Below are 25,678 nucleotides of genomic sequence, written 5' to 3' on the forward strand. Positions count from 1 at the left end.
CTATTAAACTTTAACAATTACCGCTAAACTCTCCTTTAACGGAGGCAAAAACGGGGCTTAACAACTCAAACAGAATCACTCCACTAGAGGAGGAACTATCAAACGTTAGAGTTTAAACGACGCAACGCTCTACTAACGGAGGTGTCTATGAAACGGGTTACAACTCAAAACCACTCCAAAAAAAAAAAACCGGAGGAACAAATCCAGGCTATGAAAACTATACGCAATAACTAAGGCTATGAGAAAATTACAAACAAAGGAATGCTCTGTAGGAGGATCGCTTTGGCTGCAGGCTCGCGGGTAAACAGGCTGGGCAATACTGTGGTTTTCGAGGCGCGAGAGTGAAGAACATAAAAGTTGCAACACACCGGCACAAGAAAAGGGAGACGCAGACTATTTGAACACCAGAGGAGCCACGGGGAACAGGTGGAAACATTTTGGAATTAGGGAAGACAATCAGAAACTTGACACAGGAGGAAGGGTAAGGTACCTGAAACGAGAAGAAGTTAGCGTTTTCAAAATAAAACAGGAAATGACGAAACAAAAACTGAACTTCAAAACAAAGTGTGTCACCGGTTCATGACAATTAAAAGCGTCATAACATTTTCACGTGAGAAACGCTAAATTTGCAACAGTCTTTTTCACTGTATTTGTGCCACACTTCATATGAAGCTCCAAAAAACAAACAGTGTACAGACTGTTCTGTGTTCTGGTGTTTTTTTTGTGTTAATTAATGCATACACACCTTTTTGGAGATGCTGCTGTCCTCGTCTTGATGTTTGTAGCACTGCTTTACAGATCAACAAAAGCAATATCTCATATACTAGAAATATAGTTTGAAGTTATAGTTAGAGAAGTTTTTCAACAAAAACTTGAAAGCCCAGATGTACAACAACAAAAAAGTTGAAAATCAATCTAAAGAAAAGGGGTTTAACTAAATGTAAGAGATACGATAAAGTCCACAGAGGATTTTAACACAGTTGTTTTTCTGTAAGTTAATTGAAAAGCATAACATGACAACATCCTCAGAGTCCTTTGATTTAGCGTAACACCTGTGACTTCACTGGTTCTATTCAGCATGAGTGAATCAGATACTGAGTCATGTTTACAACATCTATTAATGCTGAATTGTGGAGAGTGAGGAGGAGAACAAGTTTTGCTGACTGTCAGTGAAACTCAGAGAACGACCACATGCAGGTGTGTCACAGTGTTTTTCCTACAAAGAAATTTTGTTGTTGTGTGTTGAGGTTTGAAAGTATTGAATGGTATACAAACCAAAGAGCAACCAGGCTTTATTGTTAAGTCCCTTGTGGGACAAATGATTTATTTTCACATATTTGCAAGGTTTCGGTAATAAAAATGGACAAAAAAAATTTAAATAAAGGCACCAAAAGTTTTTGTTACCTGACTGTTCCTTCTGGTATTTAGCAGGTTGTGGCGATTCATCATTAAACAGATGAGTCAATACATTTGGGAACAGGGAAACAAACCAGTTAATACCTAATGGGTAAAAAATTTACAATCCAAAGTCCAACAGCGAGGCCCACTGGAAAAAGTCTACTGAGCTGCACTGCATCTGATCCGGAAACCAGAAGTCCTATTTAGGGTAAAGATGACAAACAGGGAAAAAAGTAACTAAATAGAATTCAACATTTTGCTGAAAATGAACAAACGACAGCAGAAAAAGGAGCAAATACTTAAGAGTTATCATTACCTTTAACCTCTACCATTATGGTGGCTTCAGCTGAGTGTCCAGCAGCTGTATTTTCTGCAATGCAAGTGAAGTTTTGGAAAGTCCCAGGAATCGAAGGAGTCCACCTGAGCTTATTCGCATTTACTGAAAAGAAAGTTCCGATGGGAAAACCGCCTCTGAACTCCCACCTGACAGTACAGTCAACATTTAGGGTGCAGCTGGTCAGGCAGGTGAATTGACTCAATCTGCCTGGAAATACGGGGTCTGGTCCACTGATGCTGACGTTCCATGGATCAACTACAAAGATTAGAGAGTTTATAACGATTACTAACAAAAATTGTTACTTAATCTACTCGTCCATCTTGATACTTACAGCTGAGTAGATACCCCAAACTGAAAATGCTGGTATCCAGTGTGGGTACATCAGTTTTACAGTGGTAGAAACCAGCATCAGAGGGCAACAGTGAGTCAAAGTGAAGAGTGAGGTTGTTTTCCAGGAGCTGCATGTTTTCACGTAAAGTCACTCTCTGTCCATCTTTGTACCAGACGACTTCTGATGGATCTCGAGGGTCACCATTTGCAGCATTACGGCAGATGAGATTCAGTGACTGCTTGAGCGATGGAACAGTGTTTGGTGGACTAATTTGTACAGACAGTTGATCTGTGACAGAGGAAACCCAAACTCCAATCAATCCAACTCATCTCATGAATGAACATCTTCTAAAACTGATTCAGTACATTTATCCCACATCGCTTCAGAGAGAGAGAGAGCATTTGTCCTTATTTAAGGAAAATGTATTTAATCTAGAGCATTATCTGTAAAATGTCACAAAACACAAAACAAAAAGTATCATTTATTGTTATTCTCGTAATATTGATTGGTGTAAAAGCAGTTTATTAAGGTGGCTTTTTTATAGTTGTGATAGTGGCTTCCAAACTATGGAACAGACCCCTCAAAAGGGTCTTAAGATACACCTGAGGGACTGTGAAATATAGAAAATTATAAAACATTCTCTGCTGTGAAATAGTGAACAGTTTTATCTTTTCGGGCCTCAAATATCAAACTTATGATATTAAAGATAGACTCTTTAAAAAGTTTAGAACAAGAGTCGCTGCTAAAACCTCAGAAACATTACAAGGATCTTTAACTAAATTCATATTGTGTTACATTATCATGTAGTCATGTTTTTTTTATGTTGAATTCAATCTGAAAAATAACAAGTCAGAAGAGCTGTCAAAACAAGGGATGGATAAGAAGTACAGAGCTGCATGAAAAAGTGTAATATTCAAGCAATCATATTTAGTTTCTGTCCACTACTGAACACTTACTATTAATTTTGACGGTGGTAGTAGTCCTGGTGTAGAGTCCTGTTTGTTGATTGAAGACAATACACTGCAGCTCCTCTGTATCATCCAGTCCATCCGGTGTCCAGGTTAATGTGCTCCCATTGTACGTCCTGCCCCTAAAGTTCCAGGTGTAGACGCAGTTTGGAAGACAAGAAGAAGAGCAGGTGAACGTAGTTCGGGACCCAGCTCTCACCCTGCCTGTCCAGGAGATCTGCAGAGTTGTACCCAAAGCTGGTGAACCTGAGTGAGAGGAGTATTTATCACAGCTGTTAATGTGTGAAATAAGAAGTGGAGATGCAGTATTCTTACCCTGCTTGGGCTAACAAAACCTGTTTTAGCACATAGAAATAGGAGGTTTGTGACCTAAGTCTCATATTGTGGTTATTGCTGATACAACTAATTTCAGTGTGATAGCTGAGAAAGTCTTCTTTTGTGTTCTACTTTAGCCTTATATTTACAGCTTATTGATTCTCAGTAGCTATTATTAATTTTCTAATTAGGTGCTATTTTACAGGAGTTACTTACTGAACTTTGAACCTCTTAAACTCATTTACTGTCATACCATCAGTGCTCTTACTGTCACACTGAACAATCTAACTGCTCATTTGTTAGGTTTTTAAATAATCGTAAAAGTCAGTAAATGAAGTGTTCTCACCTATAAGCGCCACCAGCAGAGCACAGTAAAGATTCCTCCCGTTGGGCGCCATTGGAGTGCTCTTCATCTCTGTCTCTACTGTGTGCTACAGGTACACAGTAATCATTTTATAAAACAATTGCACCCATATTTCAAAGCACCAGAATTTCCTTGATGATGAAATCCAAAGAAGTGGAAATTTACCAACTACAACGAGGAATTTTATCATCGTAATGCAACTGTTGAGTCTTAGTGAGATTTGAAATGTCTTGTGTGTTGTGGGTCTTTGTTTGTATAATTATTTCCACAAATGTTTAGATAAGTTTACATTAAAAATAAGATAAGTAGAAACAGCTGTGTTGAACCTGCACATGCATTTTTAACCACTAGATGCCACTTTCTCACTGCAGTCTGTCATTACTTGTAGTCCATTTTACCAAATAAAGCCTCCATAAAAGTTGGGTTTACAGGAACTGACCTCAGTAATTTGCATAATACAACATAACAGCTGTCATAGACTTTTATTGACATAATGACAAAGCTGCATCCCAGTATATGACACCCTTTTTTTTCTCCTTTCAGATCAACATTTATAATGTTGTTGCATTCTGTACTCATTATAGTCATGCTTAAGTTTAGTCACTGCTTAAATCCAAGAACTATTTGGTCCTTGTACTCTGAAGACAGAGTGTGACCGACAGAGTATCCCAAGTAAAATCACCAATGTCATAATATGGGATTTTACATTTATCAGTGCAATGGTAAGATTTTTTATAACATGAAAAGTTCAAATTAGATACTATCTGCATCCAAACAGGTGATGCTTTTACACAGCCTTTACTCTGTCTGTTATGAAACTTACTTTAAGTTTGAGTGAATGCACAACAGAGGAAGTTCGCTGTCGATAACTTGTTCACCTATCAGTGCAATACTTTTATATCACTGGTATGACTAAATTGTCCTTTTGTGATGCCATTGTGCCGTCACAGCCAGATTTTTATTCCCAGTGAACTTTGACTTTATTGCCGCAATATAAATACATTATCATTCTTGGAAATGAATGAAGAATTTCCACTATTCTACCTTCCTCATTCATTTAGTCTTTTGTTTTTTTCTCACCCCGTTTTATTTCAGGTCATCCATCACGAAGGATGGACTAATACAGACATAAAAATTTGCAATGGGGAAATACATTTACCCAACTCTGTTAGGAAGCGTTATTTTAGCATACAGCATTATCATTAAAACTGCCAAACAGACAACACATTTGCATTGCTGAGCTGAAAATTCCTCTTAAACCTTTGCTGGATTTATACTGTGCCTTTTACTTCATTTTCCACATCCTGTAAATTAACAACCTACCATGCCATCTGACTCTTTGACTGCCCTGACAAGCCATTGTAGAATAAGAAATGACAGAAAAAAGACCATGCTGGTGTGTGTGGTTGTGCACATGTAACAGTGAAACATTTTCAGTGAAGTGTTTTATTCATAAAAAAAAGCAACCATATTATTACAAATATAATATCTACATCCTGAGACTCACATTCAAAGCAACCTAGAAAAACAAATCAGGTTTTTAAAACTGGTAATTTTATCACCTTGAATGATTGAACAAAGAATAAGGAATGGCAGACTTTACTGGTGAACAGGTAATAGTTAAACAAGTTTCACTGCATTAGAAAATCAATAGCGGGACTCATGAAAAGGGGGACTGATCTTAAAGCGAAAGACATCATGTTTTCTCACCGTCTAATTTGGTCTGAATTGAACTTGATGTTTCACACAGCGAACCAGCAATGATAAAAATACAACCTAAGCTCACAGACAGATCAAATATGGTGTTATGTTGAAGCAGGATTCTTTCAGAAATCATTTACAACAATAACTTATAACATTGCTGGGCAACAAGATAACGCATGGACGTGCTTTGGTTAATGTGACTTCTGCTTTTAACTAAGCACCTCCGCTTAATGATTCGACACATTGCCTGACATCGAGTGAACAACAACAATGGCAGTTGTGTCACATCTTAATCATTCATTAGAGTAACATCCAGCACAATTTTATAATCCACCTTTACTCCTCTACTTCAGTGTGTCCTCCTGGACTTCAGCCTCATGCCTGCTGGGATCTGACTCTAAACAAGGAAACAATAGCACAAAGCATTTGGCTCTCTACATTTATAGAATACGTTTCTCAGAGTAAATAAGTTCCCTTATGTCTTCCTCATACAAGGTATTGCTACAACTTAACAGCATTACAAAATTTTCCTGTTCCTTCTTACATCACATTTCAGTTAAGATTACAGAATAAATGTCATGCCTTGAGTAAAAAGTTCTGGGTTGTTGGTTGTGAAACTTTTTTAAGTTTGTCTGCTACATTCAGGGAACTTCCCCAAAAGCTGTACATTTCTTTTTTTTGGACAAGAGGAACCTTTTGTGTGAAAAATATGCCTGGAGACCTGTATCTGATGCCTTTAAAACATGACACTGGACATGGAGGCGTGTACACTGATACACGTTGTTACAAAAGTTAATGAGTTACAAAGGGTGTCGGCACTAGTTCACAGCTCTTTGTGAATTATATAAATTAGGTTTGTGTGGAAACGTTTGAGTGTAATTCATGAAATGGGTCGATACACTCATGTCAATGTCGGTAGGTATTACGATGACATGAATAGATTAGTATATACTTTAATCATTATGTACCACAATATAGATTGTTTTGAATAAATAAAAAATAAATGTACAAATATGTGGCAATAATCCAGCATCCCTTTTTACATTAACTTCTGACACGCTGGGAGAGGAAGCACCTTTTAATCTCATCAGAACAGTTCTTGACATTTTCTGTAGACGTGCTCTGAATCAGCTCACAGTTCCTGTCTGTCAAACAACGTATTTATTGTCCTGCAGATAACCACAGAATAACCAATGTACTCCTCAACTTTTAAATTCTCTCAGATTTAGAGCCAATCATGGTTCAAGTGGAAAGGTAGAAAGACATCTTAACCCTACCAGGTAACGTCACTGGTCACTTCATCTCTGCGTAAGTCATTTTCCATCATTTATAAATCAACAAGCTACACTGATGTCGAGCAGTATCCAGGAATATCCGTAACATGACTATTTCAGTTAAATGCAAATGATCATATATCAAATTGGTGCAGCTGATATTTTTCCTGTGACTTCATGTCTCACTAATGAGCTGCGAACAGGATTTTCAACTGAAACCAAGAATTACACATATGAATGTAAAATATTATATCAGTATAATGAGAAATATAATATTCAAGTAAACAACTCAATCACAAAGCAAATCTCACAGCAAAGCTCACAGAAAATTACAAAAGGGACATGATGTGCATTTTGGCCTTTGTCATGGTAATAATTGTCAGAGCTGGTTGATTATTAACTACTAAAGTGCTTTGACTAAGTCAACTCAAGTCCAAATTTGTCTATCATACAGACCAATGAGGGGGAAGTGCAAGTTTCTTTAAACACATCAGTTGTTTCTGAGATCAGATCAAATGTGTTCAATTTCTGTTGACTTGAGCATAAGTTTGTGTCCCATTAGCCTCATACTGAGAAACTGGCCTCCTCGCTTTCTGCATGTGGACATCATAGGTGGGAGGGGACATTGTTGCAGGCTTACTGTTGTTCACTCTGATCTGAGCATAGTTTGAATTTTCCTCCGACCCCATCTGGACTCTCCCTCCATTGTTGTTCTTCGAAAACTTGACGTCTGCATAGTTCACGTCCTAGAAAAGAAAAAGAATCTTATTTTTTCTTCAGGGCATCTCATCATCTCTTTTTGAGATTATATTAAATCAAACTTTCACTAAGAGTTATATGACAGCACATAAAATTTTTAGAGTTTCCTGAAACAAGCATGAGACCATATAAAATTCCACTCCTCTGTGTCTAATGTCTTTTTCCTGGTTCAAAGTTCAATCTTGTGTGCTCTGTGATTCAACCCAAACAATACGAATCTAAAGCAGTCACTTCTATCCAGTGCTCTATGAAGTATGAACTACTATGAATAGAAGATCTTAGCAAAGAATCAACCTATTACTCATTTCTTAATGTCACTTTAGGGTTAGGCTTGTTTGTGTTGTGTTTTATTCAGATACTGTTGAACATGGAAGCAATATGTGCTGAGCTAGACTGTTCTTATTTCTACATGTATAAAAATGGTCTGTGTAACACTCTGATATTGTATGCATGTGGATGTCACTGTATGTTCTGTATGTCTTCCAGTATTCTTCACTGAAGGCTCATGACTTACTGTAAATAAAAAGAAAAACTTGTTTCATCATTACTCATACTCACATGTATGTAAATGCATGGGTGTACTGCATTCAATCATTACAGTTATTTTGACAAGCTTTTATATACTTTTATAACACATTTCCCAATATGTGAGTGATATCATTCTCCTAAGCATCCTGGTTAATATTTCACATCTTAACCAGAGAAGACAATTTAGACTTTTACCTCACTTTCGTATCCTGCATTGCCCCGGCCATCAACACCTTTAGAATATGAAATAGAAGTAATGCAAAGAATTAAATCAACTAGCTAAAAAAAGCCATATAAATGAATGAATCAGCACATATAAAACAAAGACACACTTACCTGTCATGATGCGAGTGTTTCTATCAGAAGGCTTTTTTGTACTGTGTAGAGATATAAAAAGTAATTTCAACAGGTGTTCTTTGAATAATTACAACAAATTGGTAAAAAAAAAAAAGAAAAGAAAAAGAAGGAAATGCTATCCATATATTATTTGTGCTTATCCAGCACAATATTTTATAACTATTTGGTTATAAAAAACAAGGACTATTAAAAAATTCCATTAACTAATTTTTTGATTTCAAGAATGAATACTAAAAACAAAAGGATTTACAACTTTAGAAGTTTACATGTTTACAAAGATATTTTTTAAGTTGTACAGATAAATAACAGCAAAGAGTGAAATCCAAGGTCATGACTGATGATGACCTTTGTTGAAATCTTTAGTTGATGTTTACTGTATTTCATCACTGAAGTCTTTACATTTTACTGTGATTGCAGTGATTAATTATTAGATTAAGATTAAATGCATGTCTGCTTATATTTCAACTTTTCTACTTACTTTTTTTTATAGATGAACAACCCTCCACCGAGAGCTGCAGCAACAACGACTAAACATGCAATTACTATTCCAGCGATGGCACCATGAGACAATCCTCGTGATGGGACACTTACTAGAAAGAAACAAATAAGAAAAAAAAGGTTTTTTACACCATTTTCAAACAGAAACGTTCCACATCGTCTTATTTTTTGCTTCTTCTGTGTGACTTCATCGTTAGCCAGATTTCAGTTCCTATTACTCTGGTTTAAAGACAGATACAGATGAAGAGCACTTAGTTGGTCAGAATGATGAATATGCTATGTGGCAGATTAATGCTCTGGTAAAGAGAAGTCTTATATTTCAAATAACCGTTATCTTGTCAGATTAATGTAAATTTTCCATGTTCAGTTGACAGAAAAGATATTCAAAAACAAGCTTTATGAAGCCTGCTTCTCTTTATATTATCCACATTACTGCAAATTGACCCCAAGATCCAAAAGCTTAAAACATATCTGAAAATCAGTGCTATACGTACAGTTCAATACTACAAATAATTCATGGATGTCTGATGATGTTCTTTCAGTTATATTATTCCTTGCTTCACAGGTGTAGTTTCCACTGTCGGCGAATTCAGCGTTTTCTTTAGAGAACGTAGCTGACTTTGGGAGTATCTCTGTGCCATTCAACAGCCACCTGTATGTGGCACTCGGAGTCGACTCTGCAGAGCATGTCAGCTTTAAGGTATCATTCACCCTTATCTCACGTTCACCTGTGATTTTAACATTTTCCGGTCCATCTGAAAAACAAGGATGGTTGAAATATCTTTCCGCAGATCTTATAAATAATATAAAAAGCAAACATTTCAGCAATCTTTCATTTACTTAGTGGCTCAGCATTATTCTACCCTGTATATGTGAACAGTAACTGTAAACTGAATGGTACTTACAATTAACAACCATACTGTAACTGGCTTCAGCAGTGCTGACGGGGTTGCTGATTTTACAGAGATACATTCCAGCATTTTCTCTGTTCACAGATTTAAAAGTCAACACTTTGTCTTCTTCTGAAAGTGTTATGTTATCAGATGGAATAAGATCCAAGCCATCCTTCATCCACTTCCGGGTAAAAATAGAACCAGAAGCCTCACAGGTTAAGTTGACAGTGGTCCTCTCAACTTGCAGGTCTGTTGATGGTTTAACAGAAGCACCTGATACAGCTTCTGTTGGCCAAAAGATTTGGAAAGAAACTGTAAACAACATTTGACAGCAGGATCAAAAGTAACTGAGGGCAAAAGTTTGATAAAAATATGAGGTCATGTAGAGACAAAAACTAAAAATTTCAGGAAGGGATTGTGGTGAAGATATGTCACAAACTAAAGACTTTCATCCACTGGAATGCAGTTTGTGTCAAGTATGAACCTATTTGTCTCTGCTTTTTTTTTTCAATTTAATCTAATTTCATTCAATTTTTTCCCCCTGTTTGTGGATGGTGAGACACAAAAGTAATTTGGTACAAAGTAAAAATGGGCCCCATATAAGATGCCTATTTTAAGTTTTTGCTAAAAAAAAAATAGGCATCTTCAAGTTCCTTGAAGTACCCATAATACATTTTGATCATTTCAGAACCTGCAGACAATCCCATGAAGGACCTGCCTTTTTTTTGGTTTGTTTGTGTTTCCTTTAGCTTAGTTTTAACCCACAAGATCCCCAAATGCAAATATTGGCTGGGTTGACTATTTAAAAAATTGGGTCAGTTATTGATCATCAAGTCCTACAGCTATAAGACATAATTAAATTAGGACATAACTTCTTAATATATAGAGAATAAACTGTTTTAATTAGGAGCAGTGAATAAATCAGATGGCTTTCAGTGATTCCAATAAAGTGTGTTTTATTCTAAATAGATAGTCCTTCTATGAACACATTCATTAACATGTAGTTTTTGTTATAACTTTCTTCAAATTTACAAATGTCATTTTATTTATACTTCGAGAAGAATAGTGACCATACCCATCTCCTCATTTTAACATCCTTGATTCTTCTCCTTTAATAAAATGAGAGGTTCTAGTTTAAAATATTGCTGTATTTTATTGTTTCTGTCAGATGAGCTTTATCAGTGTTCATCCCAATGTTCATATTTACCTGTAATTAATTTACAGACTGGGTTTTAAGAGTTATGTCTGTTTTACATGTTATGAATGCATCCCCTAAATACATTCACATCTGCAACATGTATAGGAAAAGTAATGTTGGCAGTTCATGCAACTTTGCTTTGTATGAAGCCTTATTCAATCAGCTTCTACAAACAGAGCTGCAGCTGTGAAGCTGCGTGTATAAACATGAGTGCAATGTGAATCTTATGAGCACACCAGTTAAAAAATGTCCTTGGTCAACACTATAATCTGTAATCAAAGTGGAGTTTTCTTCATCTAAATGAAGTCTGTCGTTCTCCATAAACTTAAAGATCCTGAGTAAGAGCAAAACAGAGTAACAAGACTGATGAACTCAACCATATGTGTGGTGTTTGAAGTCATTGCAACATCAGGAGCGTACGACAAATGTCAGACAAATGTTTTACTTGCAACAAAAGGTAAGAAACGTTTTCTGAAAAAAAAGAGACATTATTGAGGAGTACAAACTCATCAGAGACACTAGCACAACATCCTGTTTTACTGATTCTGTGATTAATAATAATAGCTTGACTTTTGCCATGTCTGTCAATCTACTATTGAGTGCATATAGGGTTTAGTGGTGCAAAAACATTCTTCCTCACACATAGATGTGTAACGAAATCAAACGGTCAGAATGGATATCTTTCATCGAGTTCTGAATTGACAGAAAATAGCAAGTTAGGTGAATATCAACAGATTAAGACCTGAATTCAGGCCTGAATAACTAGTTCCAATAGAAAAAAGATCTGTGGTCTCGAGTGGGCCTTTAGCTGATATGATTTCAAACCAACGCAATCAACGCAAAGATGTGATCAACTTCAACTTTTGTTGAAATATTTTTGTCTTGATGTTGCTGTTCTCTCTCATGATGATAATCAGTACACCTGCAGGATATTAGTCACTAAATGGTTTGATGCAACAGTTATGTTTATCAAACGCTTCGATTTTCACAATCATAAAATCTCAACCCATCTTAAAAAGGTTTTGGAACAACTTATTTGGCAGAACTTTCTACCACCATCTTCAAAACACAAAACTAGGGGATAATCTTTGTTGTGTCCCTCAAGTACAGATAGAAAGACAAGTAGAATCAATGCCAAGGTGTGGTGAAGATGTTCTTGCATCTCATTAATACCTTTCTAATTTTCTCTTTGATTGTTATCTGTCTGTGATTTTAATTGAAATCTAGACTTTATGTAATTTACACCTTGTCAGGATTTAAACAATAAATCCTACCGCAACAAATTATTTATTAGAACAATAACTGAACAACCTTTTTTCTTTAAAAGTAAGTGTACATGTAGGAAATAACTCCAAAACATTTTATTCCTCAAACCTTTAGGAAATTTGCTAAATATTGATAAACCAATTTCTATTTTATTGATATAATTACTTTTCTAATCATTGCTGCTTCAATGAACGAGGCCTGTTATTTAAACAAAGTTGTGCACAAAAGTGAGGGATTTAATATGGGATCACACACACTATAAAAGGGAAGTTTAAGCTTTTCCATTAATGAGATAATGCAAATTTTACACATCATGCATGTATGTAATTAATTTTTTTAATGTGACTACCATTTCTTTGGATATGCACCGTGAATACAGGTTTTTGTCTTCCTTAGCATATCATGGTGCATTTAAAGAAACGGTGTGTAGGGATGTGCCACATTGACATGTTTTTCTATTGGCTTTTTGCGATTCATTAATACTTTAAAGGATTATTGTGAAGTGTACATAAATCACTGTAACACCATCAAAAATGTCATAACAGAGGAAAAGCACAAACTAGCAGATTATTGGAAGTTTATAAATTGCTTGTGCAACGGCAACATAAAACTAGTCAGAAAAGTCAGATAAAAAGCACAAAATGGACGCAAGAAAAAGGAATCACTCCAACTTCTGCTGTTGAAGTGTGCACTTGTGTTTCTATGGAAGCAGTCGGAATAAAGGAGCACAAGAGAGTTATCTAGAAAGCTCCTGAAGTACCCTGTTGGTCTCAGACATCTCCTGCATCTTCCTTCTCCCAGCCCATAGTAAGATCAACACATCTCTGTTTCTCTTACTTATCCTGTGGAATCTAGATTGTGAAACTGTTTCCAGACCCCTTGATCAATCAAGTGCCAACCTGAGCAGACATTAAAATCAACACTGGTTTTGTAAACAGCAGTCAGGAGAAGCATTGACAGTCAGTTGGCTTAATAAAGACCCCGAGATAACTTGAGCCAAATGTACACCAAACGTGCATGTAGACGGCAGAAGCACGTGGTGGTTTGGATTGCGCGTTCTGCGCATTCTCGATATCTTTTACCGGGATCGTCACCCGGAAGTCGAAGGAGACGATATTACTGTTGATGTTGCCGCCGTCGGAAACAAATAAAAAACGCGATGGAGAATGACAATTCCTAATCTGAGAAAACATCACTTTGTCAGACAGATACTTCAGTATGGAACCACAGTGTCACCGTTACCCTGAATTGGACAAAACAGGTAACCAATCAAAACCTTCATATGAGTTGGAAATGTTAACACATCAGTCTCAGATCAGACAGGGTTATGGTTAAACTTTGTACTTTAAAAAGATCTAAAGATGTTAATAAACACGATCTTTGCTCTGAATGAATGAATCAGTCATTACCAGCCACACTTTTTCTTTTACTTCAGAAATCCATTTTATGTGACGTCAATCATGTTTAGTTTTTACTTTTCTTGGTTTGTAAGGTTTTCTGAAATTATCTTGATTCTAGAATTTTTTTTATATTTCATAATGATATTTATCCAAGACCCAAGTCAAAATCATGTATCTTTTAAACAATAAGTCTTTTGGTGAAAGATTTATTTTAGACTTACTGAGAACAGAGACATCTGAAGGCTGAGACGACTGATATCTCAGAGTTTTGTGGTTAAAGGCCTGACAGCTGTAGCTTCCACTCTGACTCAGTTGAATGTTCATCAGTCTGAGCTCTGGTCCAGCATCAGGCAGATTGTTTCCATTTAGAAACCATGTAAACTCAGCAGAAGGCTTAGAATTAGCTGAGCAGTTCAGTGTGATGTTCGACCCCTCCAAATAATGTTCTTTTGATGGAGAGAGAGTCAGATTTATGTTTTCTGGGCCAACTGGATGTGAAAGGAACAACAAAGACAAGTGTTGTAAGTTGCTTAAGAAGTTAAAACTGATTAGTTTATAGTTTACAGTCTGATTCAATGACTGTGAAGTACTGTACTGTAACTAATTAGCATACAGCTGGACTGCTGTTAATTAAGATAACTGAGAAAATAAAGTTCTGCACATTGTAATGAAGTCACATTGAATAAATGAAAGCTGTTGTATGTGATATATTTAATGGGATGAATATTGAAAACCTGGTTTCTAACAAATAGTCCAAATCATGTGGAAACAAAACCAAAATTTTCACAAAACTATGACAATATTCTAAGCCCTCTCTAATGTTCACATGCAGATCATTTTCAGAAAACTCACAGCTGATGGAGAGGTTTGCTGGACCACTGATGTCATCACTGACAGGATTGAAAGCGCGACATCTGAATGGTAAATTATCATAACGGGTCACATTGACTATAGTCAGAGTGGAGCCTCTGAGCTGAACTCTGTCACTGGCTGTAACCTCAGAGCTGCCGTTCATCCAGAGGAAAGAAATGGGGGATCCAGAGGAGGAGCAGGAGAGACTGACGGAACTGTTGAACTCAACCAACTCATTACTGCTGAGAGTTATTATGACATTTGAGACTGGCTCTGTGGTTGGAGAACAAAATTATTCTTTAGTTCCAGTTAGGCACATCGGAACACTAGCAGTACAAAAATAATAGATTCATTCTATCTAAACTTGTAATAATTAGGATATTTAAGATTGATATTTGCTCCAGTTTAATCCTGAAAACAGTTTAAAGTGCAAGACTGATGAACATCATGTAAAATCCCTCTGTTTGAAGTAATCAGTAATCTGAGAGGCACTTTGTGAACAACATAATATATTCAGTTTGTTCTCTGTTTTGGTTGCCAAATATGTCCTTAAACTAGCAGAGTTTAGTTACATACCTCCCTCATCAGTGTTTAAACACTTTCTGAACATATTTGGTTCAGTCTTAAAATCAAGAAACTCTGATCAATAACCCTGTAAACAGTTTATTTAAAGACTGCTGTAGTCGACTGAATTAGTGCAGCAAATAAATGATAAAATAACAGATGTATCAAAGGTATTTGTTCACACTGCTGATGGTACTGCAGAACATCCAGCTTTCATTGGAGAAAACCTGGTGAACCAGCACTGATAGTAAACTGATTATTGATATTTCAAACATGATATGGATGTCCTTTGATAGATGATAGATGAGAAAATGATAAATTTACTAAAACGTTATTAGAAATGTGTAATTATTTTAGCTACTGTACATGATTATTATGTGTAACGATCTTTCATTTCACAAAAGAACATGTTTTCAAACAAATATTTGATGTTGTATTTCAATACTTTCTCACCATATACATCCAGCCTGGTTTGTCCTTGCTTAGCTAATTCACCAGCTGATCTTACAGCCACTGTGTAGTCTCCACCATCACTAAGTTTCATATTTCTGAGCTCCAGAGATCCAGTTGATGCAAAGAGGGTGATCCTGCCTTCATACTCTGGTGCAGTTATGTTTGAAGTAGTATCAGAGGTTATTATAGGAATATGATCAGCACCAAAACTCCAGCTCACAAACTGAAATGGTGTTTCTGTTGGACTGAGAATTGTTGTGAAATTCACCGTCCCTCCTACAGATGCATTCAGAGGACCATCTGGTAACACACCACCTCCTTCAGTTAAACCTGGAGAGAAACAATTACAAAATTCTTAGTAAAATCTCCTTAAAAGTTGAAAACCAAGTATGCATGTTTTTTTGTAAAATCTACTCCTGAGGGTCTGAAGAGAACTTCTAACAGTTTTTGATTAAATATATTGTTGTTAACTTCTCTAAACAACTGAAGTCCAACAGTTTTAAAAATGTGTATTAGTTGTATGTGCACTATCCTTTTACAGAATTTTGACCGACGTTCGTGACTCTTTTAGCTTAATAACTTTACTTAAGTTTAACAAGAAGTTGTAGTTCTGAACACCTAAAAATGATTCAACATTCTTACCTGTAAAGGCCATCGCAAAAAAAAGTAGCAGTAACATAGCCACTGATTAAAACTTCTTGAGGTGTGTAGATGAGAACAGCTGAATGATCAAATGAGAAACCTGGTAACTCATGTTTCATGTGGACTTCGTGTTGGAAACTGCCTGTGTAATGAGAGCCGCCCACTGACTCTATGCCTCCTCTCATAGTGGGGTTAGAAGTTGCTGGATGCTTCCCTCCTGTGGTGAAAATGTGTTTATTGATGAATCGTTGACTATTCTACAGAAACAAATGCTGGTGAAACGCAAACTAATTGATAATAATTTGCCAACATAGATTTAACAGTCAATGTTGGCCACAAAGAACATAGAAAATAACACTGAGTTGTGTTTTGTTTGTTTGCTTTTCTTGATAATATGATTTTTGATTAATTCACAGCATGTTTTGTCCCTCTTACAGAAATTCAGAGGATCCTCATTAATGTCTTTCAAACCTGTTTCTATGTGATTGTATTTGTTCAGCTTTATTTTATTATTATTTCACTGGAAAATTGTTAAAGCTGTTTTATAGATTTACTCTCTTCAGCTTCAACTTTTATAGTAACTTTTATTGAAAGCATCATAAAATTACTTTGCAAGAAAAATGACCTGCAGATATTAATTGGATTATTTTGGAGTGATTTTTTTATATCAGCAGTGGCAACTTTAAAGGGTAACAATTGCAAATTACTTTGTTTAGTTGTGTTTCACCTACATTTTTTTTTTTTCAAAGGAGAAATTTCTCTCAAAAAGCTTATTTTTCAAGACCAAAACAACTGGATCACGTATTATTGTTTAAAGAAAACTCTGTATTTATGCATCGGCAACAGTGGCTGAGGAAATAAATTTTTAACAGAAAGAAATTAGTTAATGATCAACAAGATCAAATAGAGGAGCCATTCAGCTTCCAGAGAAACATAAATACTTCCTTATACCACCATCATAAACCAAAGTAATCGAAGCTGCAGGTTGAAGAGCGAAAGATGCCACTTCTTTCTTTATAAATGATGATAAATGATCAAATGGAAACAGCTATAATATATTTAATCATCTTTGGAGCTTTGTCAGGTGAGTCTTTACAACTTGATACAGAAAATTAATTAAAAAATCAACAACAAACATCAATTTTAAACAACAAACAGCTTCAGAGGAAATCGAATGTTGTTTCCTTCTATAAGATAGAAACCTGAATAAATGAATGAATTAATAAAAAAATACGCAAATAAGTAAATCTGCCGACAAAACTAATTTAAAAGATAACAAAACTCTTTATTTAAGCCCATAAGTTCCAGTTTGATTGAGGTCTGACCTGTTCAGGCTGCAACATGCAGGCTATCTTCTACTTTATGAGCCCCTTAGTTGGAAGAATAAACAAGGTTTCACTTTTAATGGGAGATTATTTTGTTGGTATGTTGTAACCCAGAAGTTAACAAAGCTACCAAACTAAAAGCATGTCAATAAAAACAGCAATAAATACTTTGAAAAGAAGAGCCAATAAATAAGTAATGTGGTTACAAAGTTATATTTCATACTAAAATATTTTATTTTGGGTTAAAACATGTTGAAACACACAAATTCATTTTAAACTAGAAAAAGCTGTTCCTGCGAAACAGCAGTGAGAATGGTAATGAGCTGAATGGGGATAGCTGACAAACTTTCAATTTTGCTGACAAACCAGTTGCTGAAGTCTTGGTCGAAAGAATCTGAAGTTGAAATAACCATATTGGAATGATTTAAACCTATTGGAAAAGCGGAAGATTTAATGAAAGGGCTGTAAAAATGCAGAAGTACTTTCAAGTTTTTGAAACTGTCATATTTCAAAATTGGCTTAATATTTGAAAAAGCTGACCCATTTGGTAATAGCTGAATGTCTTGTGACCCGTTTAAAATTTGAATGGTGTCTCTAGCTTAGGTTTAAAGAGGAAAAAGAGTTGAAATGTGAAATTTGCATAGAAACTGTATAAGAGAATGAAATGTTATATATTTTAAAAAAGTATAAAAGTTAGAAACACCAAAAGTGACTGCTGGAATCTCGTTTTGAGACCAAAATAGTTGAAATTGGTGAAAGTATGGAGAAGTAGTTAGGTTGAAAAAACAGGAAGAAGAGTTGAAAGCATTTCCCATTAATTGGAATGAGGGGAAAATGTGAATAAATGTTAAATATTTTAGAAAAGTATAAAAGTTATAAACACCAAAAGTCATATCCGGACTCTGAGAATGATGAACGTTTTGACTCCAAAATTGTAGAAATCGGTGAAAGTATGCAGAAGTAGTTAAGCTTCAAAAAAACATACGGAATAATAATAAGAAAGAGAAACAAGAAAACAATAATTGTGTTGTTCTTTACAGCGTTCTCACAATTACATTTTTAAAATGGGTAAAATGCATTTAAACTCTTATTTTGAAGGGCTTGTTGCTGCGTGACCCTTGAGGCAATCAACAGCCAAACAGATTGCTTCAGGTTTTTTCCCAGGCAAATCAAAGGAGATGCAGATGTAGCTTATGTGAAGTGCTTCAGATGAAAAAAATGAGAAAAATAAGAGTGGTAATGACTAAATTAATCTAAAATCTATTTTTTGTACTTCAAAGAAAGTATTGATAGTTTTCTGTCCAAGTCGTGGTTTTGAAGATTTGTGAACTTGGATTAAACTGGACTTTTAAAACATGTATTTAATTTTCTGCAGACAATATTTGTGAAAAGTAATTGTAAATTCATGCAAACGGAAAGCTAAGTAGTGAATTTCTGTTATTTTCAGTAAAATGGTGAATGTTTGATATATTTTGAGCCAAATTTAAGTGTTGACTTTGTAGGTCAATCCATCATCTTGTTTGTCTGTCTGCCATTTTGGCGCCATCTTAACAAGCAGCATTTCATGTATGTTCTCCTGTCTGTATTAAAAATAAGAAACCAGTATTTAAACGTATTATCTGGTCTGTGATCTTCTTCTTTTAAAGTTGCTTACTCCTCCTGTAGTCGAACCTAGGGTATCCAATATTGGTCCATTGAAGATTATTCTACTACTATGTTGTATGCTAGTACTATACATCCCATTCCCTGTAAGTAACCTCCGTAGGTGCTACAATACCTCTAATCATTTCATTGACATATTTTTTTCAATTTTAGTAGACTATTAGAAGTAACAGAATTGTTTATTATTCCTCTCTCTTACTCACATTCACATCCTTGTCAGCTGCTCAGCAGACTGCACTGAAGGAGTCAGCAGCCACGACTACTCGATAAAACTAACAGCAAACTGACTGAAATTTACAGCAAGGCATGCCCATTTTATGATTATTTAGGTAGTACACTGATCAAAGTTTTCCTCTCTGTACTTGAGATAGACAAAGAAGATCTGAAAGTTATTAAGGTTTGTACCAAATGTTACTGAACTTGTTGGTAGATAACTAACCAGCAGTCATCCTGTGCTGGGGTGTGTATTCATTACTTCATTCATTTCACATGTAGGTCTAAAAATATATATCAAGTGTGTGTGTGTGTGTGTGTGAGAGAGAGAGAAAGGTGAGAAACTGAATCAGTCAAGATCTGCACTCCGTTAACTTTCTTTTAACTTAACAAAGAGCAAAAATACTCTATCCAAGTTCTCTCCTTTTGACAGTTGATACTTGATTTAATCAATTATCAAAAAGACACCTAAAACAGACAGTGGAACAACATGGGCCTTCTGTGTCATAAAAATGTGTTTGTAGATCATATTTAAAATGTACTGATTAGAACTAAAAAAAACTGTCTCCTCCAGGTTTAACTGAAGGAGGTGGTGTGTTACCAGATGGTCTGAATGCAGCTGTAGGAGGGACGGTGAACTTCACAACAAATCTCAGTCCAACAGAAACACCATTTCAGTTTGTGAGCTGGAGTTTTGGTGCTGATCATATTCCTATAATAACCTCAGATACTACTTCAAACATAACTGGACCAGAGTATGAAGGCAGGATCACCCTCTTCACATCAACTGGATCTCTGGAGCTCAGGAATCTGAAACTTAGTGATGGTGGAGACTACGCAGTGACTGTAAGATCAGCTGGTGAATTAGCTAAGCAAGGACAAACCAGGCTGGCTGTATATGGTGAGAAAGTATTGAAATACAACATCACATATTTGTTTGAAAACATGTTCTTTTGTGAAATGAAAGATCGTTACACATAATAATCATGTACAGTAGCTAAAATAATTACACATTTCTAATAATGTTTTAGTGAATTTATCATTTTCTCATCTATCATCTATCAAAGGACATCCATATCATGTTTGAAATATCAATAATCAGTTTACTATCAGTGCTGGTTCACCAGGTTTTCTCCAATGAAAGCTGGATGTTCTGCAGTACCATCAGCAGTGTGAACAAATACCTTTGATACATCTGTTATTTTATTAATTATTTGCTGCACTAATTCAGTCGACTACAGCAGTCTTTAAATAAACTGTTTACAGGGTTATTGATCAGAGTTTCTTGATTTTTAAGACTGAACCATAAATATGTTCAGAAAGTGTTTAAACACTGATGAGGGAGGTATGTAACTAAACTCTGCTAGTTTAAGGACATATTTGGCAACCAAAACAGAGAACAAACTGAATATATTACGTTGTTCACAAAGTGCCTCTCAGATTACTGATTACTTCAAACAGAGGGATTTTACATGATGTTCATCAGTCTTGCACTTTAAACTGTTTTCAGGATTAAACTGGAGCAAATATTTATCTTAAATATCCTAATTATAACAAGTTTAGATAGAATTAAACTGTTATTTTTGTACTGCTAATGTTTCTATGTCTCTTTGGAAGATAATGGCAACTAAATGATTTTGTTCTCCAACCACAGAGCCAGTCTCAAATGTCATAATAACTCTCAGCAGTAATGAGTTGGTTGAGTTCAACAGTTCCGTCAGTCTGTCCTGCTCCTCCTCTGGATCCCCCATTTCTTTCCTCTGGATGAACGGCAGCTCTGTGGTTACAGCCAGCGACAGAGTTCAGCTCAGAGGCTCCACTCTGACTATAGTCAATGTGACCCGTTATGATAATTTACCATTCAGATGTCGTGCTTTCAATCCTGTCAGTGATGACATCAGTGGTCCAGCAAACCTCTCCATCTACTGTGAGTTTTCTGAAAATGATCTGCATGCGAACGGTAGAGATGGCTTAGAATATTGTCATAGTTTTGTGAAAATTTTGGTTTTGTTTCCACATGATTTGGACTATTTGTTAGAAACCAGGTTTTCAATATTCATCCCGTTAAATATATCACATACAACAGCTTTCATTTATTCAATGTGACTTCATTACAATGTGCAGAACTTTATTTTCTCAGTTATCTTAATTAACAGCAGTCCAGCTGTATGCTAATTAGTTACAGTACAGTACTTCACAGTCATTGAATCAGACTGTAAACTATAAACTAATCAGTTTTAACTTCTTAAGCAACTTACAACACTTGTCTTTGTTGTTCCTTTCACATCCAGTTGGCCCAGAAAACATAAATCTGACTCTCTCTCCATCAAAAGAACATTATTTGGAGGGGTCGAACATCACACTGAACTGCTCAGCTAATTCTAAGCCTTCTGCTGAGTTTACATGGTTTCTAAATGGAAACAATCTGCCTGATGCTGGACCAGAGCTCAGACTGATGAACATTCAACTGAGTCAGAGTGGAAGCTACAGCTGTCAGGCCTTTAACCACAAAACTCTGAGATATCAATCGTCTCAGCCTTCAGATGTCTCTGTTCTCAGTAAGTCTAAAATAAATCTTTCACCAAAAGACTTATTGTTTAAAAGATACATGATTTTGACTTGGGTCTTGGATAAATATCATTATGAAATATAAAAAAAATTCTAGAATCAAGATAATTTCAGAAAACCTTACAAACCAAGAAAAGTAAAAACTAAACATGATTGACGTCACATAAAATGGATTTCTGAAGTAAAAGAAAAAGTGTGGCTGTTAATGACTGATTCATTAATTCAGAGCAAAGATCGTGTTTATTAACATCTTTAGATCTTTTTAAAGTACAAAGATTAACCATAACCCTGTCTGATCTGAGACTGATGTGTTAACATTTCCAACTCATATGAAGGCTTTGATTGATAAAAAAAATGTCAGCTATTAAGAATATTTAAGGTTAATTTTTAAGTGGTCAGATTATCTTTGTGAATTTCAGCACGGTTCATAAACTTTCCTGGTCCATGATGTCTACAACTGAGTAATCAAGGGGTAGAGATGACAACTACTTTACTTCTCATAATTACTTTGAATTATACACACACGCACACACACACACACACGACTTTAAAGTTAATGGTAGTGACTTCATTTAAAACTTATTCCTTATTTAGTTAGAAAATTTGTTCACTCCATTTATATTCATATATACGGCTAATCAAGGAGCAATTTAGCAGTTAAAATAGGCGTAGAATTCACCAAGAGTGAAAACATTGTTACAGCTTCAACAAAGAATAATACATACATAAAAATACAGAAAGTAAAATACATAAAGTAACTCAAAAAGACATTTAAAGAAGGAGATAGAAATGAAGACCAACTGCATGCTCTCCTCTTGGTTCTTAAAGGCAAATTTTTTAAGATTTCAATTAAAGTAATTATTGTTGGACATTCAGACACAAGACTTTGTTTATTCTCTTTATCTGAAAATATATCAATGTGTCGGTCTTTATATTGTGGGAACATATTTCTAAGCAAAACCAGTCTGAACACAGAGAAACACATTGATGCTCAAACTTTATAAAGATGTATGTTTTTTTACAAGAATATGTATAGTATATATCTAACAAAGAAATAATGACTAATTTTATGTTCTGCACTCATTAAGACATACAATGTTTAAAACAGAATTGATTGATTACTTAATTTTGTGAATGTAATTAAACAGGAACAACATTTCTTTCTCAATTCAATGATCAGACGTTTCATTAAAGTTGAATCGTACGTTGGACTTTGGTCCATTGATCCAGCCGTTTTCTATAGCTGCTTTGTCCAATTCAGGGTAACGGTGGCTCTGTGGTTCCACACCGAAGTATCTGTCTGACAAAATGATGTTTCCTCAGAAACAAAAAACAAACAAACCAAAAAACAGGATTTTGTTGGATTGATACTTCAAGGTACTTGAAAATGCCTATTTTTGGAATAGATCTAAAATAGGCATCTTATGTGGGGCCCATTTGTACTTCCTAACAAATTACTTTTGTGCCTCACCATCACCAAACAGAGGAAGAAATGAAAGGAAATTAGATCAAACGAAATTTAATGAAAGAAATTGTTTCACACTAGACACAAACTGCATTCCAGTGAATGAAAGTCTTTAGTTTGTGACATATCGCCACCAGAATCCTGTTTTTGTCTCTGTTTTGTCTTCTTTACATGACCTCATACTTGTGTTGTTTATGGATTTAATCAAACTTTTGCCCTCAGTTACTTTTGATCCTGCTGTCAAATGTTGTTTACAGTTTCTTTCCAAATCTTTTGGCCAACAGAAACTGTATCAGGTGCTTCTGTTAAACCATCAACAGACCTGCAAGTTGAGGGGACCACTGTCAACTTAACCTGTGAGGCTTCTGGTTCTATTTTTACCCGGAAGTGGATGAAGGATGGCTTGGATCTTATTCCATCTGATAACATAACACTTTCAGAAGAAGACAAAGTGTTGACTTTTAAATCTGTGAACAGAAAAAATGCTGGAATATATCTCTGTAAAATCAGCAACCCCGTCAGCACTGCTGAAGTCAGTTACAGTATGGTTGTTAATTGTAAGTACCATTCAGTTTACATTTACTGTTCACATATACAGGGTGAGCCACTAAGTATATGAAAGATTGCTGAAATGTTTGCTTTTTATATTTATAAGATCTGCTGAAAGATATTTCAACCATCCTTGTTTTTCAGATGGACCAGAAAAAGTTCAAATCACAGGTGAACGTGAGATAAGGGTGAATGAGCCCTTAAAGCTGACATGCTCTGCAGAGTCGACTCCGAGTGCCACATACAGGTGGCTGTTGAATGGCACAGAGATACTCCCAAAGTCAGCTACGTTCTCTAAAGAAAACGCTGAATTCTCCGACAGTGGAAACTACACCTGTGAAGCGAGGAATAATATAACTGAAAGAACATCATCAGACATCCATGAATTATTTGTAGTATTGAACTGTACGTATAGCACTGATTTTCAGATATGTTTTAAGCTTTTGGATCTTGGGGTCAATTTGCAGTAATGTGGATAATATAAAGAGCAACAGGCCTCCTAAAGTTTGTTTTTGAATATCTTTTCTGTCAACGGAACATGGAAAATTTACATTAATCTGACAAGATAACGGTTATTTGAAATATAAGACTTCTCTTTACCAGAGCATTAATCTGCCACATAGCATATTCATCATTCTGACCAACTAAGTGCTCTTCATCTGTATCTGTCTTTCAACCAGAGTAATTGGAACTGAAATCTGGCTAACGATGAAGTCACACAGAAGAAGCAAAAAATTTGACGATGTGTAACGTTTCTGTTTGAAAATGGTGTAAAAAAACTTTTTTTTCTTATTTGTTTCTTTTTAGTAGGCGACTCATCACCAGCATTGTCTCCTGGTGCCATCGCTGGAATAGTGATAGCATGTTTAGTCGTTGTTGCTGCAGCTGCAAGTGGAGGATACTACATGTACAGAAAAAGGTAAGTGGGAAAATGAGACATATGTTATACTTCATTGTAAATATAATCATGGCACAACATAATTTAAGCAAAAGATAAAATCAGTTTTATTAGACTTAAATGTATCACAATTATCACTTTTAAGTGTGAATTCTCCACATAACTATAACTATAACTGTAACTTCAGCTTTGGCTCACTCAGTCATCGTTTTCCATCTCAGTGAAAATAAAACTTAAATAACATTTTTCACATGAAAAATATTCAGAAACAGCAACAGTCCTGATCCTGAGCTCAGTGCAGGTACGTATTCATCCTTTCCTCTTTTTCTCACACTGAGATGATCCGAAGAGAAGGGAATCAGACAAATTAGGCTTACAGCATGAATGATCTCTTTTTTCACAGAGCAACAAGAGCACACATATGAAGACATGTCAGTGGTGTATGAAAACATCAAAACTAAATGATCTTAAGGTAAGTTCTGAACTCAGACTGTGAAAATGATAATATATCTAACTGAGAACAGTGAGTTCTGTTTTCCTGTAGAAATTACTTCCTTTGCTTTAAATCTTCTGTATTCTAATGGCAACATACATTAACATGAAATAATATATTCAGTCACTGTTTATTTGAATCACTTGACCTCTTTCTGTCCTGCAGATGAGCGGAAATAAAAACTCTTGTTTCCACCTAGAAGAGATGAAGCTGTCAGTGGGTTTTCTTTCATTGAACTGAACATTTTCAAACTGTATTGCTGTTTTATATTCTGCTGATCTTCTATCATCTCCTACTACAACACAGTAAACTGTTTAAAAATGTGAACCCTAACCCTTTGGTTTAGACATTAACTGTAATATATCATCTGTTACTGTTCTTCATTAATTTATTTATGTTCTGCT

General features: G+C 35.4%; 3 protein-coding genes across 3 annotated transcripts; 1 reads left to right on the forward strand and 2 right to left on the reverse strand.

Annotated features, from left to right (window-relative positions):
- Positions 1-1,116: 1,116 nt before the first annotated feature.
- Positions 1,117-3,778, reverse strand: LOC140316193 (uncharacterized). Its single transcript, XM_072393924.1, has 5 exons — positions 3,696-3,778; positions 3,023-3,280; positions 2,067-2,354; positions 1,715-1,990; positions 1,117-1,597 (listed from the first exon to the last, which is right to left on the reverse strand). Exons 1-5 carry the CDS (start codon positions 3,760-3,762, stop codon positions 1,494-1,496), a joined length of 993 nt encoding a protein of 330 aa, XP_072250025.1. The 5' UTR covers positions 3,763-3,778; the 3' UTR covers positions 1,117-1,493.
- A 1,201-nt stretch (positions 3,779-4,979) lies between these two features.
- On the reverse strand, positions 4,980-15,052 carry LOC140316950 (cell adhesion molecule CEACAM20-like). The gene is made up of 9 exons (XM_072395039.1): positions 15,019-15,052; positions 14,443-14,715; positions 13,812-14,078; positions 9,739-10,011; positions 9,328-9,588; positions 8,814-8,925; positions 8,315-8,355; positions 8,174-8,211; positions 4,980-7,437 (listed from the first exon to the last, which is right to left on the reverse strand). The coding sequence occupies exons 1-9, from the start codon at positions 15,050-15,052 to the stop codon at positions 7,213-7,215; spliced, it is 1,524 nt and encodes a 507-aa protein (XP_072251140.1). The 3' UTR covers positions 4,980-7,212.
- Positions 15,053-18,490: 3,438 nt separating this feature from the next.
- Positions 18,491-24,806, forward strand: LOC140316951 (cell adhesion molecule CEACAM5-like). The gene is made up of 7 exons (XM_072395040.1): positions 18,491-18,494; positions 19,876-20,202; positions 20,956-21,228; positions 21,593-21,859; positions 23,619-23,891; positions 24,028-24,288; positions 24,691-24,806. The coding sequence occupies exons 1-7, from the start codon at positions 18,491-18,493 to the stop codon at positions 24,804-24,806; spliced, it is 1,521 nt and encodes a 506-aa protein (XP_072251141.1).
- The last annotated feature ends 872 nt before the right edge of the window (positions 24,807-25,678 follow it).

This window comes from Leuresthes tenuis, unplaced genomic scaffold (genome assembly GCF_036924035.1).
Source record: "Leuresthes tenuis unplaced genomic scaffold, fLeuTen1.0.hap1 SCAF_10, whole genome shotgun sequence".
NCBI classification, from domain to species: Eukaryota; Metazoa; Chordata; class Actinopteri; order Atheriniformes; family Atherinopsidae; genus Leuresthes; species Leuresthes tenuis.

Bases quoted from the DNA above. Each gene is read 5' to 3' on its own strand.
- LOC140316193 (XM_072393924.1), bottom strand. From the start codon at position 3,762: ATGAAGAGCACTCCAATGGCGCCCAACGGGAGGAATCTTTACTGTGCT. The intron at 3,281-3,695 runs GTGAGAACACTT...CCTCTCACTCAG, and splicing joins TCTGCTGGTGGCGCTTATAG to GTTCACCAGCTTTGGGTACA. The intron at 2,355-3,022 runs GTAAGTGTTCAG...CCTCTGTCACAG, and splicing joins TACCACCGTCAAAATTAATA to ATCAACTGTCTGTACAAATT.
- LOC140316950 (XM_072395039.1), bottom strand. From the start codon at position 15,052: ATGTTCAGAAAGTGTTTAAACACTGATGAGGGAG. The intron at 14,716-15,018 runs GTATGTAACTAA...CTCCAACCACAG, and splicing joins TTTAAACACTGATGAGGGAG to AGCCAGTCTCAAATGTCATA. The intron at 8,926-9,327 runs GTACGTATAGCA...GTTTCTTTCTAG, and splicing joins ATTATTTGTAGTATTGAACT to TAAGTGTCCCATCACGAGGA.
- LOC140316951 (XM_072395040.1), top strand. The intron at 20,203-20,955 runs GTGAGAAAGTAT...CTCCAACCACAG, and splicing joins AACCAGGCTGGCTGTATATG to AGCCAGTCTCAAATGTCATA. The intron at 21,229-21,592 runs GTGAGTTTTCTG...TTTCACATCCAG, and splicing joins AGCAAACCTCTCCATCTACT to TTGGCCCAGAAAACATAAAT.